Raw genomic sequence first — 16,747 nt, 5'->3', positions numbered from 1 at the left:
TGCAGTGCCTTCCAAACAAACAGAGTCTAATTTGAGTGTGTTAGAATTTATTTAAGCTTTTTTTTTTAAACAATCATAAAAAGACTGAAGACAGGGCTTCATGTACTAACTTCATAATCTATAAGGAACAACATCAGCACTATATCGTGGGCAACAGTTCATTGGTCCTGTTTGAATACTATAGGAACACATGCTTCCTTGTTCCCTTGAAGAAATCTCTGATCCTTAAAGGAAAATTCCACCCTAAAATTATAATTTGGTATTTGTTTCATTTGTGAATTGTTGATGTAGTCCCAAAATGTATGTCAGCAATTACGTTTAAGATATACAGCAGTACAGCCGGGTTTCATGCATTTTGCTTCGTATGACGCAACAGGCGTCATACCGGCTGTATTTATGTATTTACAAAGTGATATTAAACTTGATTGCTGACATGCAAAACATTTTTGTTGAATCAGTGATTACTTCAAGGAAGGATGTGTTTTTAAAGTATTCAAACATAGTTAAGTTGTGTCTCGGAGGGGCCTCATTGGGAGAGATGTGTGCATTTCAGATCCAGGGCTCCCAGCCCACCCAGACCCTCCCTAGAATGTTGGGGTCCATGGCCTGGTCCAAAAGACAGTCCACCTGGCTCTCTACCGACAGGCCGTCGGGCCCCAGCCGGGCACGCACATTATGATCCTCATTTCCCAATGCCACAGACTGCATGGCCTTGAAGGCAAAGTCCTTCTCAAAGCCCAGCTTCAGCTCCTCACTAAAAACAAACAAGAGAGACTAAGGGCCAGATTCAGCCATCCTACCATAGAAATGTTTAAGGCCGGGATTCAAACAAGCGCTAATCTAGTGCACTGCGATTAACTGATCAGGGATTTCTGCTTTAGCCAACAGTGGAGTTCACAGCAAATTTATCTCCGTAAATGTTGGGGAAATTGCCTTTAAAGGGAAATAGTTGTGCACAGGTCGTTAATCTGCGTTAGACTGAATCCCGGTCAAAGTTCTCATTTACTTTGCGCTGATCTCTTCACCATGGTCAAAACAGAGATACTGCAATGCGGATTTGATTGAATCGAGCTCTTAAGACATATACACAAGTTAACACCCTGACTTTGTGAAAACCCAATTCATAACTACCTGGACACAAAAGCAATTAAAGTTATCCACTGAGGAAATACTGCCTACCTGGTTATGGTGGCAGGGTTTGCTCCTTCTAGTTTTCTTCTGGCAAAGTTGACTTTCTGTAGAGGGTACCAGTTAATTTCTTTTATGTTGACGCTCTCAGTCCAAGTGCCTCCCTTCTTCAGCTGTTTCAGCTCAAAGTTCTGAGGGTTAGTGAAAACCAGTTAGTAACATTGTCATAATGTACACACATCGTATTAAAGTACTCTAGACCTCGTGCACTACTACCTTCCAGTCCAGAGATGGCTCCTTGACAAACACATCCATGGTGTTGAGCAGCAGCTCAGGGTTGGCCCTGTAGGCTCTCAACGAATGCACCATCACACTCTGGATCAGGCCCGACTGTTTCATAGGTTGCATCAGATTCACAAACTGCCTCGTCAAGCGGAATGGCATCAGCTCTGGCACGGGGAGGAACTGTGCAAGAAAAACATTTGTCCAGATTTTCTTGGGTAGAGATGTGAACTTGTACAAATATCATTAAAAAAGAAACTATGCTTATATACCCAATGTAATAAATAGCTGCTTGCACATTCAACTCACGAGGCTGTACTATCCACTACACCAGTTAGTCTTAATCCTGGTCCTGGAAGCCCAAATGGGTGAAAATATTTATTTTGTCCTACCACTGTACAGTTGATTCAAATGATCAACTCATAAATTGCTTTGATGGTTTAAATCACGTGTAGTACAAAGACACAAATGTGCCAGAATTAATAAACACTGCTCTACACTATCCCTGCCCTCAAAACAAAACGTCAGGGGTGCCCACCTGTGTGGCAGAACCAAAGGCGTGGCCAAAGTCGATTCCGATCATACCACCGGTCTCCATGTTGATCATGAAGTTGGAGAGGTGACGGTCGCCGATGCCCAGGAGCCATTGGCTGATACAGAGCAAAGCATGGGAGCTGGTGAAGTGGGAGCGCAGAGAGAGGAAGGCTTCGGGGGTGGTGCTCATCCTGACAAACGCTCTCCTGGAAAAATGATTGACAATGGCCCTTTTTGAATTAGCAGAAGAATCTATGGCCGGCACACACTAGATTAATCTTCTATTACGTGTACAGAAACTTTTGATGTCATGGATTGTCCCTCGGTATTGTACTGAAGACTGCTCCACTTCAGTGTGCTCTAATGATAATTGATAGGATCAATGCTTTGGGCCCTGTTAATAAACATCCTTCATCCCCTTCTTTCTTGAAGTAAGCACTGATCAAAAACAAATTGATAGGTGTAAACCGTTCTATCACAAACAGTAGCTTTCACCAATCCGGCCATGTCAGATCAGGGATTTCTTCAAGAAAATGAGGAAGGAAAGGTTTGTTTACTAAATGTAACGGCTTGATAGCTGCATCTATACTCAATGGTGTAGGTCATTATATAAATTAGAAACCCACCTCAGTAGATCACCCGGTACAAGCTGTTCCATCTTCATGAAATTATTAACTGTTTCATTGCGCTTTGCCATCCTGTAATAGATGGCATAAAAAATTATCTGGAACGGTTATAAAAAAAAACAAAGGCATAAATAGGATTTATTACAGCACAACACCCAGGATACATATTTACTAGATAAATGCATAATAACAGGGTCAGTGAGTTTATTATGTTTAAGTATAACACACAGTTCAGTTGACTTACTTGTAAGACTCAGCATAGCGTCTGATCCCTTGTATTTGACAAGCATCTGACTTGGTGACTTTGGTGAGCCAGTTTTCATAGACTTCATTCGGTCTACAGTGAACAAAGACAAAAGGATACATTTGTTTTGTCTAGATCGTCAGTGAGATCAGTTGTAGATTCAATGTTTTTGTCATATCTGCTACTACTGTACCTAGTTAGAGTCTGCTGCTCCTCCTCAGTCCTGGTGCGGAGCAGCAGGTCTTTTAGCGTACAGGTATTCTCCATCCACTCAATCAGTCCAATTCTGTAAGGATACATCAAAAACACACTGAAAAGTACAGGAGCTGTCTGCTTGGTAAACAGAAAATAACTTCATGAACCCCTGACACTACAATACCAGCTGTTCATTTTAAACTGCCACATTTACACAATGATGATTAGTAGTTGAATCACTTGTGCTAGTGATGGATAAAGTATTTTGGCCCTGAGGACTAGGTCGGGAAAACACTTTAAATGAAATGAAAAGCTACCTGGTGGTTATGGGCACCACCTGGTAGGTTCGGAGCTGCATGCTGCTGTGGGCGCAGGTGGTGTTCTGGGCCAGGAGGATGTTCATGACGGTGAAGAGCTGTTCGATGCGCTGGTCCTGACGGAGGTCCTCTCCGCCCTTCACCAAAAATGGGTACTCCCGCTCGTCGTCCCCGCGCACGATCAGACGCTTAGGCCGCCGGATGGAGTTCATCACCTTTACCTGGGGACGGATGAACGCAGACACACACAAGTTAAATGAAGTGCTACTACTATTTCCCCTAGATTATATTCATGCCTAGATATAAAAAGGCCCCCGAAGTAACATTCAGGGTTGCAACACATTCAATTCAAATAGAGGCTAAAGTGATGGTCAAGAGAACAACAGGAAGTGGAAATAACAGCTTTGGATCATACATACCCTTTCATCAAATCCTGTAATTTTTGCATGATACTCTGGCAAAGGTTTGGATCTGCTGTTATATTGCCCTAAAAGACAAGAGGAGATAAATCACATACTATTGGTGATCATATATATTTTACATAAAGTGACAGCTGGAAAGCAAAATGGCATCACCTGCGTAGAACTTGACATGAGAAACGTTGCATCCCTACTGACCTGGGACTTCCAGCTCATTCCGGAGTGAGTCGGCTTTGAAGCCGCTCAGCCAGGGGGAGTATTCCTTCAGGTTCCCTGGCTCTTTCCGGGACTTGCGCATGGAGCTGATCAGGTCTGTCTCCACCTGCCTTAGGAAGGCCTTGTCTCTCCGCTTCTCAAAAAGCTTGGCACCATCACGGCCCAACCACTTCTCCACTTCCTTGGCAAATTTCTAGAGTGCACCGAAATGAGTGATTTCAGTGGAATATAATAACATATACGATATATGCTGAGTATACAAAACATTAGGAACACCTTCCCAATACTGAGTTGCACCCCCCTTTGCACTCAGAACAGCCTCAATTCGTCAGGGCATGGACTATTACAAGGTGTCGAAAGTGTTCTACAGGGATGCTGGCCCATGTTGACTCCAATGCTTCCCACAGTTGTGAAACATCTCAAGGGTGATCAATGGAAACAGGATACACCCAAGCTCAATTTTGAGTCTCATAGCAAAGGGTCTGAATATTGAGGTATCTGTTTTTTTTTTTTTATATTTATAATACATTTTGAAACATTTCTATGGGATATTGTGTGTAGGTTGATGAGAATAAAAATATATAATAATTAGAATAAGGCTGTAACATAACAAAATGTGGAAAAAGTAAAGGGGTCTGAATTATTCCCGAATGCACTGTATATGACAAGTATACCTGTATCTGTGTTTTTATGATATGTGAAGATGCCAACCTGTATAAACTTCTGGCGGAATGCGCCAAGGCCTTGTGACTTCTGATCGCAGAGGGAAGAATACATTTCTTCATACATGTTCCTCATCCTCTTCTTATCGAAACTCGTTTTCTCACATTCAGTTTTTACATCGTCCCACCAATCCTGTGCCAATCACATGAAAATGTTATCAGAATCTACACCTCAAAATCTACACCTCAAAATGAACTGAGAAGAATCAACAACCACTGATGACCGCAATAAGAAAATGGTTCACTTGTTTCAATGTTGTAATCATCAACCACCTTAAAAAGCATCTCAGGGTTTGTTAGCTGCTGGAGGGCATCAACAAAGTCCCGCACAGCACCGCCTTTATCCAATAGGGACTTGAGCCTGTCCAACACACACATCACCCGTAGCAGTTATTATACAGTTAGTATGAAATACCAATTATTCCTAGTGGTGCTTGTTTCAATGAATCCCAAAGGAATAGGCTAGGTTATGAGCAGATGTCATTTTTGAATAAATTCCATACAGGTAAATAGTGGACTGTAACATAAAGCGTAATAAAATCCACTTTAGTGAACACTGAACTGTTCGGCATTGCTTGATACTGGATCCATCTCTAGTAACACAATTTGTTACTATGTGATAGTATGATTCAAAATTCAGCATCCATGGTCTTTTGGCGAGCTGAGTAGACTGCCAGGGTAGAAGCAGCACAGTACCTGTTGACAAACTCCTGGTGTTTGTGTCCACTGGCTGAGTCCTCAAAGTGGTAGCTCTCACTGCTGATCATGTAGGGGTAGACCAGCGCCTGGGGGTAGCACTCTGCAATCTGACCAATCATATGCTGCACCGCCACAGCCTCAGGCTTGTCCAACAAGGCCATCATCTGACTGATCCAGCCAATCAACAGCCAGCAGGGCACCGTCACCATCTGTCAACCACAACATGGGAACTTTGAGCTGCTAATTCTAAACAAAGCTATGGTATTTTGAGGAAAAGCTTTCTTATGGAAATGGAATGGACCCGGACCCTGGTAGGCTCCCTACCTCTTTGGCCATGAGGTCCAGAGTCTCAGCAGGGTAGAGCTCGATGATCTGCAGGAGACGGGGGAACCTGAGCCGGGCCTCTTCTGAGTTCAGCTTCAGGGCTTTGAACATGCTCTCTACCACGTGAACAGGCAGGGTGGCCAGCTCAGGGAAATCACTAACTACAAGACAACATCCAGATAGACACGTTAGTAGTGATTAGATGATTAGTCACTGCCTAAACAGCAATAAGGGTACATTACTGTGTCTAATAGTTGGTTTCCCTAACTAAATGTCAGTCCTATTTCAGCTGGAATCTACTAAGACATTATACAATGACAACTGGTCCTGTCTGGTGCTTAAAAAAAAACTCAGCGTAACAATTACATCTAACCAGGGACCAAAATCGTACATAGTGATACACTCATCTTTCCAGGAAACTAGGGCTAAAGTCAGAGGTGCAGGAGGGACTCACTGTTACTGCTTTGCTCCTCTTCACGCAATCTTTGGTCACAGAAGTTGGCCAGAGCCATGTAGGCCTCGACGATGCCGCTGGTGTCTAAACAATCCTGAGTGTAGGACTGGACTTCCTCATCCGCCCTCCTCACGGCACCACTGAACAACTCCAGAGCTCGCATCTGCAGCCCTACCACCGCCTGCACAAAGGGTTAGAAATGTTCTTATGTGGCACGGAATTCATCTTTTTGAAAAAAATACAGCAGGTTACAAACGATGCCCCATAATTGTATACCTTCTGCTGACTAGCTGTTGAGGAAGACCCAGCTAGCTGCAGAACTCTGTCTGCCTTCTCTCTCCCGATGCTCTCCAGAACTGAGGGGCTCCTGCTCACAGCCGAGGCCATGATGTGGTAGGACGTTCCCAACAGGATCCTCTGGTCTCTGAAAACATGGCCACTGGCACTCTGGCACTCGGCCTGAAGGTCATCTATAGAGGACAAGACTGAACGTAAGGGCTGCACCATATCACGTTGAGGCAACATGCACCCATTTTTCTTACAAACTTGCTCACTGAATAAAATGAAGATTTATGTAGTCCTTTTTACAACACTTGAGGAGCTTAATCAAACTCAGGCAAATGGTTTGGACACTATTGATCCCAGGACAGTCCATAACTGGCCATAACAAACCTCCAAGTATCCATGATCTTACCCAGCAGTGGGATAGCCTTCAGCATGGTGGCGATCTGCTCCACGGGCCCCTGACCCAGGCTGCGTTTGTGGCTGAAGCGACTGAAGCTGTGGACCCAACGCAGCAGCCAGCCTCTATGAGTCTTGGCCTCTCGGTGGAGCTCCTTCAGCAGCTTGGTGGCTACAGGGAAGTTGCTCTGGAATGACAAAGCATTTTAAAAAGGTGCAATGTGTCACTTCCTGTGTGGCCACGGGAGGACATCCACAATGATCAAACAAAAACACATGGCCTCGGCTGTGAGCAGGAGCCCCTCGGTTCTGGAGAGCATCGGGAGACAGACTAAGATCTCACCTGTTTCCAAGCGCTGTCAGCCATGCATAGCTTCATACTAAACTTGCAGTCCTTGACAATAGTGTCGAGGTCCTGGGCTTGGTCCAGCTCTGCCCCGTCTACCTCCATGGTGTCACTAGTGGCCTGGTTGCTGAGCTTCTCGCATATCTTGTCCAGGAAGAAACATCTGGACCATGGGCAGGTAGAAGGGGATATTTTGACAGTACAAAGAAACCACACACCCTGCATTATATAGACACATTTTGTTCTTCAAAAAAAAACAACCTCTTACCGAGACGTAATGATATCATCCCATACATTCATTGGATCCATTTTGGCGTCAGGGTAGCGGTCAATCCATCGTCTAATGAGGTTTTGTAGGGAGTTAATGGAAACTACGACAAAAAGAGATACATAGAACATATATTTTGTCACCTATGCAGGATATTATGGTGAATCAAAACAGCGAGATAGTTCAGTGGACACCGTTGACCCGGGTTCGAACCCCAGTTGGTCACAAAATAGCAAGATGATATGGTGCCTCAGATCAAAATTAGCGCGATTGGGGGGCACTCACCCTCTCCAGTGATGAACTGGAGGAAGTCCTGGATCTCTGTCAAAGCCTGCACCGACTGCAGAATGGTCAACCGGCTGCGGTTCAGCAGAGAGTCCACACTAGAGTAGTTCTTCACAGACACATGAGAGAGGAAATGAACAAGTGAGTGAGTGATTGAGTGTGATCAGGCACCTCCATATTTTAATGACAACTGACTTTGTCTGCACTACTCCATCGACATTAACCATGTTTCCTACAATCCTTCCCCCCCTCGCACACTAACAGTAACTACAGTAGCAGTATCTGTCATCTTGTGGTGCCACTGACCTGCATGAAGACCTGCAAGCAGTTGTTGGCGTAATACTTGGCGCGGTCGTAGTCCTCCTGCAGGATGTAGAGCAGGCTGAGTTCCTGGCTGTAGTGGCTCTCCAGCAGGGCCTTGCGCTCTTCCACCTTCATGGCACTGTCCACGAAGCTGAGCAGAGCCTGGTCCCTCTCCCCCAGCTGCAGCTGCTTCAACATACTGCGCATCATATACTGCAGGTATGTTTCCTGTCAAAAACCAACACACACATTCCTGAATACAATCCATCGGGCAAGTCAAAAGCCAACTGATAAGGGAATTTATATGTTTAAGGTAATGACTAAAGAATTCCACCTTGAAACATAATTATTAGATTATGTAACACGTATAAGAATAATTAGACTAACGTAATTATTAGACATGTAAAATGTATAAAGAATAATTAGACTAAAGTCCAATAAGGTTTGGTCGAGACAAGTAAGGGAGAGAAATGTGTGTGTAACTAAGAAAACAGAGGACAATTAAACTATACATGACCTGACCTGGTTGGAACTTTGAAAAACCTACAACAGGAAAGAGATGCTGTCAAGGTCTCTCTAATCTCGGGAGGGAGGGAACGGTAAACGAGGAATGTGAACTGTGGGGAAAGATACATCCCACCTACTGTTTGTGTGTCTGTGCGTGTAATCCCCATACTGTTTGTGTGTCGGTGTGTGCGTGTAAGTAGGTAGAGGGGGTGAGAGTTATAAAATGACATGTCTTTGTATTATGGACTTCAGAACATTCTCGTGAATAAAGAACCAACCTTTGCCTAATTTTTATTAAACCCAGGGTCTTACAAACCTCAGGGATTGGTCAAAGCTTAAATAATAATTGTTTAGTTATCATCATTGGGATTGAAAATTCTTGTGACACTAACACACACATTCCTGAATACAATCCATTGTGCAAGTCAAAACCCAACACACACATTCATGAATCCAATCCATCGTGCAAGACAAAAGCAAACTGCTACTGTAAATAGCTTTGATATAGTACATACATACTATAAATAGACTAAATAAAAGCAAATACCTAATTTTGTGGCTTGTCATTTATTCTATGATCCCTCCTTACCCCATAGGAAGTCCCACCCAGTTGACTACTTTAAAAATGGTGAAAGGCTTCAATGGCACAACTCATGCAGGCTTTGTGGCAAGCCCTCTATCCAACTCTGTGGGATGAGATTACCTGATAGAAGGGTTCTGCCCACATCTTGTCCAGGTTGACTGGCTGTTCCTGGTCGATGTTGACGATAGAGCAGTACTGCAGAGACTTCCACTCTGTCAGATGGCTGTATGCCTCCAGGGCCGCCATTTCCCAGAAGTCCTTCTCTGTGTCCGTGGGCTCGCCGTCACTCCACTCCGTGTTGAGCGCCTGCCGCGTTGAGGAACATCAACGTGAGCATCAACGTTAAAAGGTGTTATATTTGGTAACACTTTTTATAAACCACCTGTGTGTAATGCAATATGACTGCATGTATAACCTTTAATGCTGTTATGATTACTGTTGTAAGGAGCGGTGAGCTGTTATGAATGCTGTTATGAATGCATATAAGTCTTATAATACACTATGGGGTTATAGAGTAACAGGAGTACCATCTACTCCAGGACCAGCAAACTTAAAAACATTGATTTGTTGGATGTTGGTGTTGTATCTGTATTCCTTTTAAACACATGTACTTGCACAAATAATCACATCTCAATGAGGCAAATGAATTGAATTCAATTCTCAATGCATTACCTCGTTGTAGAGCCTCACTGCCTCAGCATAGTTGCTGTTGGCTTCCGCTTGCAGAGCAGTGCATGTGATGGACTTGGTCCCAATCTTGCCGCCAAAGATCCCCCGAACGACATCGTAGTCGCCTAGAGATCTGTAGAGTCTGGAGGAGATAAAAAGGAAAAACAATACCACATCAAATTCAAATGTATATTACTGTATTAGATGAGGTGTGTGTGTGTGTACAGCTAAAGCATGTTTAGCACTTGAAAAAGGGCTCTGCAGAAATAAAATCCAACCTATAAATTATGATTCCCTTTTATTAGATCCTCAAACTACCGTTACATACTTTGCCAGATGAATCCATTTCTCTGTGTCTGGAGGGACCTCTTTGCGTCCGCCGCGGGCCCGTTTGGCAGGGGGCTCTTCGGGGCTGCAGCCCTGGACCAAGCCCTCCTCCAGCAACAGGATGCCAGTGGGCTGCTGGAGGCTGGCCAGGCAGCTGGAGCTCACTGCTGCAGGCTGCATCTGGAGCAGATCCTTGTGCTGGTAGCTCATGTCCTGCAAAAACACACACCAGTCATCTTGCAAATCATCTTGTTCACTGGGTATTTCTGCGAATGCATCACATTTTTTCTTACTGTATGCAATGAATAATAAATGCACGCCCACAACATACAGTTGAAGTACCTAAAATAACTGAACCATCCTCTACACACAGTGAAAAAAACGTGAGAAGTCTCGAACCTGCACACATGCAACAAAAGGAGGAAAGTAAAGGGTACTCTTGCTTAGGAACCCGTTCATATCCCTCAGTAGCTCCTCCTTGATCCTCTTCTTCTCCTCATTAGACTTCTCCAAGCCGTCCATTTCTTGCAGGACACCAGCAAACAGAGAGCTGAACAGCTGCTTGGCCAGAGTGGGATCTCTCTGGAGAAAGACATTTAGAATAAAATGAAGTAGATGAGAACTTGGAAATGTGTGTTCTGCTCTCCCACAACACAGAGCACTACTTTTTACTACCCAAAGTGAAATGTTAAACAAAAGTAAAGTGAGTATAGTAAATGAAAGTGACGTAACAGTGGGGTGGCCATCCAGAGGTGGGACAGACCTGTGCCAGAGCCTGCAGGGGAGCGATGAGGCTACTGTGCTGGATCTGGATATCAGGCAAGTCTCCGGATCTGTAGCTGCGGTACAGAGTGACCTGGGCCTCCTTTCTTAGCCTCTGGTCGGCCATCTTGTCCTAAGTTAACACATAACCCGGCCAGTTTCAGGTAAGTGGAAGACAAAATGGCAGCATAGAACTCAAGCAAAAAAAAGATTGAAATGCAGATAACTACAAATACAGACCAAATATGGATTTGATCTACACTGAGTGTACAAAACATTAGGAACACCTGCTCTTTCAGGCTGACCAGATGAAACCAGGTAATAGCTATGATCACTTATTGAGGTCACCCGTTAAATCCACGTCAAAATCAGTGTAATGAAGAGAAGTTAAAGACAGTTAAGACAGGTTAAAGAAGCATTTTTAAGCCTCGAGACATGGATTGTGTGCCATTCAGAGGGTGAATGGCAAGACAAAATATGTAAGTGCCTTTGAACAGGGTATGGTAGTAGGTGCCAGGCGCACTGGTTTGAGTGCAACGCTACAGAGTTTCTCACGCTCAACAGTTTCCCCATGTGTATCAAGAATGGTCCATCACCCAAAACACATCCAGCCAACTTGACACAACTGTGGGAAACATTCGGGTCAATATGGGCAAGCAACCCTGTGGAATGTTTTTGACACCTTGTAGAGTCCATTCCCTGATGAATTGAGGCTGTTCTGAAGGCAAAGGGGGGGGAGGGGGTGCAACTCAATATTAGGAAGGTTTTCCTAGTGTTTTGTACACTGTGTATAACTCCTTCACGTAAAAAGGGGCTTTCTTGACGCTTGCCTTCTCCTGTCTTTGGTGGCGTATTTCCATCTTGGCGAAGCCCAAGCTGACTTTCTCTTGGTCCTTGAGGAAGCGTCTCCTCAGCCTCAGGATGTCGGCGCGTTGTTCACTCTGAGCTGTTGAAGGGAAGCAGACAAACAGGACATTGACAGCTGATAGACATACAGTATCCATAAGTGCACACAACGGAAAACATTTGGAGAAAAATGTTTTCTTTGCAATGAAAACAAAAAATGTCTGTTTCTTATTCTTTATGTCCTGGTCATGTTCATTCTGAGACTATTGTGTTATCATTTTTAAACAAAAGGAAAAACATCAAATGGTGGTATGAAACTTGAGAGACTAGCCTTTGCTGCGGCTGTCACCCTCGTCAGAAGGCGAGGCGAGGCGTCTGGTGCCAAAGCCGTCCCCGGTGGGCCTCCAAGCAGCCGGCTTCTTCTTGTCGAACACGAGTAGAGCGGAAAGGGACTCCGAGGACAGCGAGTACTCAGCCAGGGTGTCCATGCTGCTGCCGGTCAACCAGTTATAGGCGGAGCGCCGGCCTGAAATACAGGGAAACAAAACAATATAAAACGCACGTAACCACACAAAAAACACAAGCATGCTAAACACTATCAAACAGTTAACTCAAATGTACAGCTAACAATTAGTTAGTTACAGCTGGTTAGTCATAGCTAACTCACACCCATACCCCAACCAACTGAATATCTCAGTTTCAAAGGCTTTTTGAAGGAAAGGGGACGTACATACCTGGAGCTTGAGTCTGGCTGAACTCCAGTGAGCCTTGTGTTGCTCGGAGCTGGTTCCTCACGGTCCCTGGTTGAGACGTGGAGCTCTCCAGGCCCTGCGTGGCTCCCTGTGTGGCTCCCTGTGTGGCTTGAGTTTCCACAAACATCGGGGTTAGGATGGTGCTCCTGAGACGCCAGTTCGAATCAATCACATAGTCCTTGAAGAGAGAGAAAACGTCATCAAAACACTTTGCTCTACAGTCTTATTGCAGATTTCCCCACAGTAGTAGATGTCTGTGTCTTTTGTGATCATGTGTGGAATTCACATTTAAATGTAACAAACTTGAAAAGATACATTTGAATGTACTTTTCTGTCACAAGTACATCTATCAAAATGTGCATTCTTTGCAGGCTGAAGCCTATATTAGTCACTTCAAAGAAATAAAATGTTCTAAAAATAACAATCTTGAAAGAATGATCTAGAAATAAATGATTTGATTTCTACGGTGGTCACAGTCTCCTGACCTGGAACTTGCACTCGGACAGCGGGTACTCAAACATGTTGCGTGTGTAGTCTGGACTCTGGCTGGTCATCTCCAGGAGCAGGTTAGTGGCCAGACTGAGGAAGTGCTCCTCGATGCGACTAGAGTATAGAGAGTGCAGCAACACCAGCATGCGCTCCAGGGTGGCTTTGGGCAGGCGCTTCTCGTGGCTCCAGAAGTTACGCACGTACAGCCTGCAGATTGAGGGGAGGCAGAATGCTACAGACACTACTTTGTGAGAAATTACTTTTATGCCACATGTAAGATAAGTACTTACTGCAGCCCTTGGTTTCCATCGGTAAGTCCCTGAAGCAGGGTTTCCTTTGCCTCGTTGAACACTTCCACCGAAACACTGTCAGACTGACTCTCTACATCACTGAAAACAAATGACTTCGTTAGCCTTTCACAATCATTCCAATCATTCCAAGCATTTCGCTACACTCGCATTAACATCTGCTAACCATGTGTATGTGACAAATAAAATTTGATGATTTGATTTGATCATTCTATCCTTCATTTCCGAGCATCAACATTAGAGCAATTATAGGGGGCATAGTGGTGGGGTCCAAATAGGAACTAAACCGTTGTTGTGTAAGCGTGAGGCATGGTGATTGAATCAATGCGGTGAGGCTGTCCTAAAATGAGCACTGTACCAACCTGTAGTTATCTTGAATCCACATGAGGATGTCGTACATCCGCTCTCTGCAGGCTGGCGAGGGGTGGGAGATGAATGCTGTGACGGCTCCCAGGACCTCCTGGAGCTCTGCTGGCTTCAGCTTGGCCAGGATCTTGTGGATGATGTCCAGACACACTCTCTGTCTCACCTCATCCCTAGGAGAACGGCAACAACGTCATGTGGTTTCTACCGGAGTTTATGTCTGACACTGGTCCTGGACTAAAAAGCGATTACACAGGAGTTTCTCCAATTGACCATGCTTTTTAGTCCAGGCCTCATATATGTGTGTGTGTGTGTAGGGGGCAAACCTGTGGGCCATGATCTGGGTGAATCCCTTGGTCTTCAGCAGCAGGTAGATGTCTGGGATGACTTCGGCCCGGCTGAAAACACACTCCAGACAGTGGGTCTTCAACATGCCGTGCAGCTTCGGCAGCAGGTAGGACACTACGTTGACAAACCTAATATAGACACACAAGTGTGCGTGCACACACACACACACACACACACACACACACACACACACACACACACACACACACATTATTGTAAGTCAAATCAAAATCAACTTTATTTGTCATGTGAACAGGATACAACAGGTGTAAACAGAACAGCAAAATGTTTACAAACTGTCATAAAGCTGCTTTGTGTATTTAGAAAGTAGCCTTGCATATCAAAATAACTGGGTAAATTGCCCAGATTTGATAAGAGCAAACCAGCCAGGAAGTCTTCCTCCAGAATCCATTCTAATCGAGGTGACCCGATGTTTATCTACAAATATTTGTAAATCTTTGCCATTTCCTAACAAAAGGAACGTTATCAAAGTAAGTCGGAAATGTATGACAGTGAAGGAGTGCAGCTTCACTTTTAGCCCAGTTAATTTTGTATCCAGTGAATTAGCAAAATTATTTACTTCAGTTTTAGCGCCTAAGGCACTGATGGACCTGGGCTGAACTAGCTTACTAGATTATGGTGTTTCAGGAAGTTACCAAATAAAAACACTACTCTTACCGGTCCATAAAGGGAGGAAAGTGTTTGGAAACTTTGCTCAAGCAGATAATGAATTTGTCATCCAGGTCTTTTTTCTTCAGATCTTTTAATTTATTTACAGTGAGACTGAGCAGCGATGCATCAGGTTGCTGAAAGAAAGAAAAAACATGTTGAATCATGTTCAAATAAAAAGTAAATGAAGTCCATCATTTGGGTTTAGGATTATCAAGAGGACAAGTTAACATACACTGTCCTTTTCAGTCATGTTCTTCAAGATAAGACCGATGATCTCAGCGGCTGCAGAGTAGACCTCCTTATATCTGGTGAAGGCCAGGTTGTTGGTCAGGGACTGGATATACCTGCAACACATTTCACATAGTCAGGCCTTATTCACTGAAACACACAGACTCTCATTCAATGCAACACTCACAATGGAGGAATGGGTTTTCAATCACGTTTACCAGGTAAAATAAGGTCAACAATAGTAAGGTAAATAATGCCATAATACTACTACTAATAATACTAATAGTCATCATCATCATCATAACAATCATCACCACCACCATCACCATAATAATCTTCTTCATCATAACCACCATCATGCTCATCATCATCATAACCACAATCAACATCATCATCATCATAACCACAATCATCATCACCACCATCATCATCACCACCACCATAATAATCTTCTTCATCATCATCACCACAATCATGCTCATCATCACAAATCATCATCATAATAATCTTCATCATCATAACCACAATCATGCTCATCATCAATCTAATCAGCTGATGCATTAGTTTACTTTCTCGACAGACAGACACACAGGTTGCCCATTTACCTTTCGTACTCGATATCACACTTCCTGGCATCGTAGGCAGGGAGGCTGTTAGCCAGAACGATGCCCAGCAGCTGGAGCCCTACTGAGTTATCTTTACTGTTTGGGTCTGTGCCGCAGAAACGCTCGTAGATCAGGCTGCGCAACAAAGAAGAAAGAGGACGCATGTTGATATTAAAAGGATAGTTCACTTTTTTGAGGTTTTCAAAAGCTTGGGGAAATCAGTGGGAAAGGAAATGAAATGCTTGTACTAGGGTCATTCTCACTTGTAGGGCACGTCCAAACAGTCCTTCCAGCACTCAACCACAGTGCGAATGATCTCCAGGTTGTGTCTGAAGACGGGTCTCTTGGGGTGGAAGCTGTTCCTCATCAGGAACTCCAGCAGACGATTGGCCAGGACTTCATCTCTGGTGTTGCCCTGGGATACCAACAACAACAAAAAAGACTCTACTGCAACATTTCCCCCATGGGGGGGGGGCAAAATCATAGTAGGAGAAACAATGCTGTATTGGAAGTACACTACATGACCAAAAGTTATGTGGACAACTGCTCATCGAACATCTAATTCCAATATCATGGTCATTAATATGGAGTTGGTCCCCCCTTTGCTGCTATAACAGCCTCCACTCTTCTGGGAAGGCTTTCCACTAGATGTTGGAACATTGCTGCGGGGACTTGCTTCCATTCAGCCACAAGAGCATTAGTGAGGTTGGGGCACTGATGTTGGGCGATTAGGCCTGGCTCGCATTCCAATTCATCCCAAAGGTGTTTGATGGCGTTGAGGTCAATGTTCCCTCTAAGCTGAGCATTAGCGTGCAGTAGCCCAAGACTGCCGCACTGCGAACACCGCACAGAGCTCAGAAGAATTATCAGCCCACGTAGAGAAGCACGAGATTGAACTTCACTCAACTTTCTAGACTTTTCCCTGTTAGTTAACACTATCAACGTTTCCCTTTACTGTGGCAATTGTGAGCGAATCAATACAATATTAGACGCTTTCAATGTAAAATACCGAAACAAAACTAACTATGCAAGAGTGGTTGTAGGTAGAACGCGTCGAAGTAGGATTCTATTGTGCACGACTCAGCCCGTATTCTACACAGACCGGTGCGGCATAACCAATCAGAGCTGCAGAATGCCTATATGCAAATAGACCATTGCCATATGAATTTATGCCATTTACTTTGAACTGGACTGTGTTTACAGCTGTGGTCATGAGTAGATGTGCTTGTTTTGAGATCAAAGCAA

The 16,747-nt window shown here is 44.2% G+C and overlaps 1 protein-coding gene across 1 annotated transcript in view; it reads right to left on the bottom strand.

Moving 5' to 3' along the window:
* Positions 1-30: 30 nt before the first annotated feature.
* prkdc (protein kinase, DNA-activated, catalytic subunit) overlaps positions 31-16,747 on the bottom strand; it is a 44,349-nt gene continuing 27,632 nt past the window's right edge. The window contains 37 exon segments of the mRNA XM_064949507.1: positions 31-754; positions 1,180-1,319; positions 1,405-1,593; positions 1,949-2,150; positions 2,571-2,642; positions 2,815-2,907; positions 3,008-3,100; positions 3,327-3,547; positions 3,746-3,813; positions 3,944-4,154; positions 4,673-4,816; positions 4,957-5,044; positions 5,380-5,591; positions 5,707-5,867; positions 6,161-6,341; positions 6,437-6,630; positions 6,855-7,029; positions 7,185-7,350; positions 7,456-7,558; positions 7,741-7,849; positions 8,047-8,271; positions 9,254-9,439; positions 9,806-9,944; positions 10,131-10,342; positions 10,529-10,711; positions 10,893-11,024; positions 11,722-11,837; positions 12,069-12,263; positions 12,472-12,667; positions 12,975-13,185; positions 13,269-13,367; positions 13,649-13,822; positions 13,976-14,125; positions 14,676-14,803; positions 14,902-15,013; positions 15,503-15,637; positions 15,766-15,917. Coding sequence (XP_064805579.1) covers positions 550-754; positions 1,180-1,319; positions 1,405-1,593; positions 1,949-2,150; positions 2,571-2,642; positions 2,815-2,907; positions 3,008-3,100; positions 3,327-3,547; positions 3,746-3,813; positions 3,944-4,154; positions 4,673-4,816; positions 4,957-5,044; positions 5,380-5,591; positions 5,707-5,867; positions 6,161-6,341; positions 6,437-6,630; positions 6,855-7,029; positions 7,185-7,350; positions 7,456-7,558; positions 7,741-7,849; positions 8,047-8,271; positions 9,254-9,439; positions 9,806-9,944; positions 10,131-10,342; positions 10,529-10,711; positions 10,893-11,024; positions 11,722-11,837; positions 12,069-12,263; positions 12,472-12,667; positions 12,975-13,185; positions 13,269-13,367; positions 13,649-13,822; positions 13,976-14,125; positions 14,676-14,803; positions 14,902-15,013; positions 15,503-15,637; positions 15,766-15,917 — 5,772 coding nt within the window. The 3' untranslated portion in view covers positions 31-549.

Source organism: Oncorhynchus masou, chromosome 30 (assembly GCF_036934945.1).
Source record: "Oncorhynchus masou masou isolate Uvic2021 chromosome 30, UVic_Omas_1.1, whole genome shotgun sequence".
Lineage (NCBI taxonomy): Eukaryota > Metazoa > Chordata > Actinopteri > Salmoniformes > Salmonidae > Oncorhynchus > Oncorhynchus masou.
The sequence above is the reverse complement of the archived record's forward strand: the minus strand, read 5'-3'. Positions and strand labels throughout refer to the sequence as shown.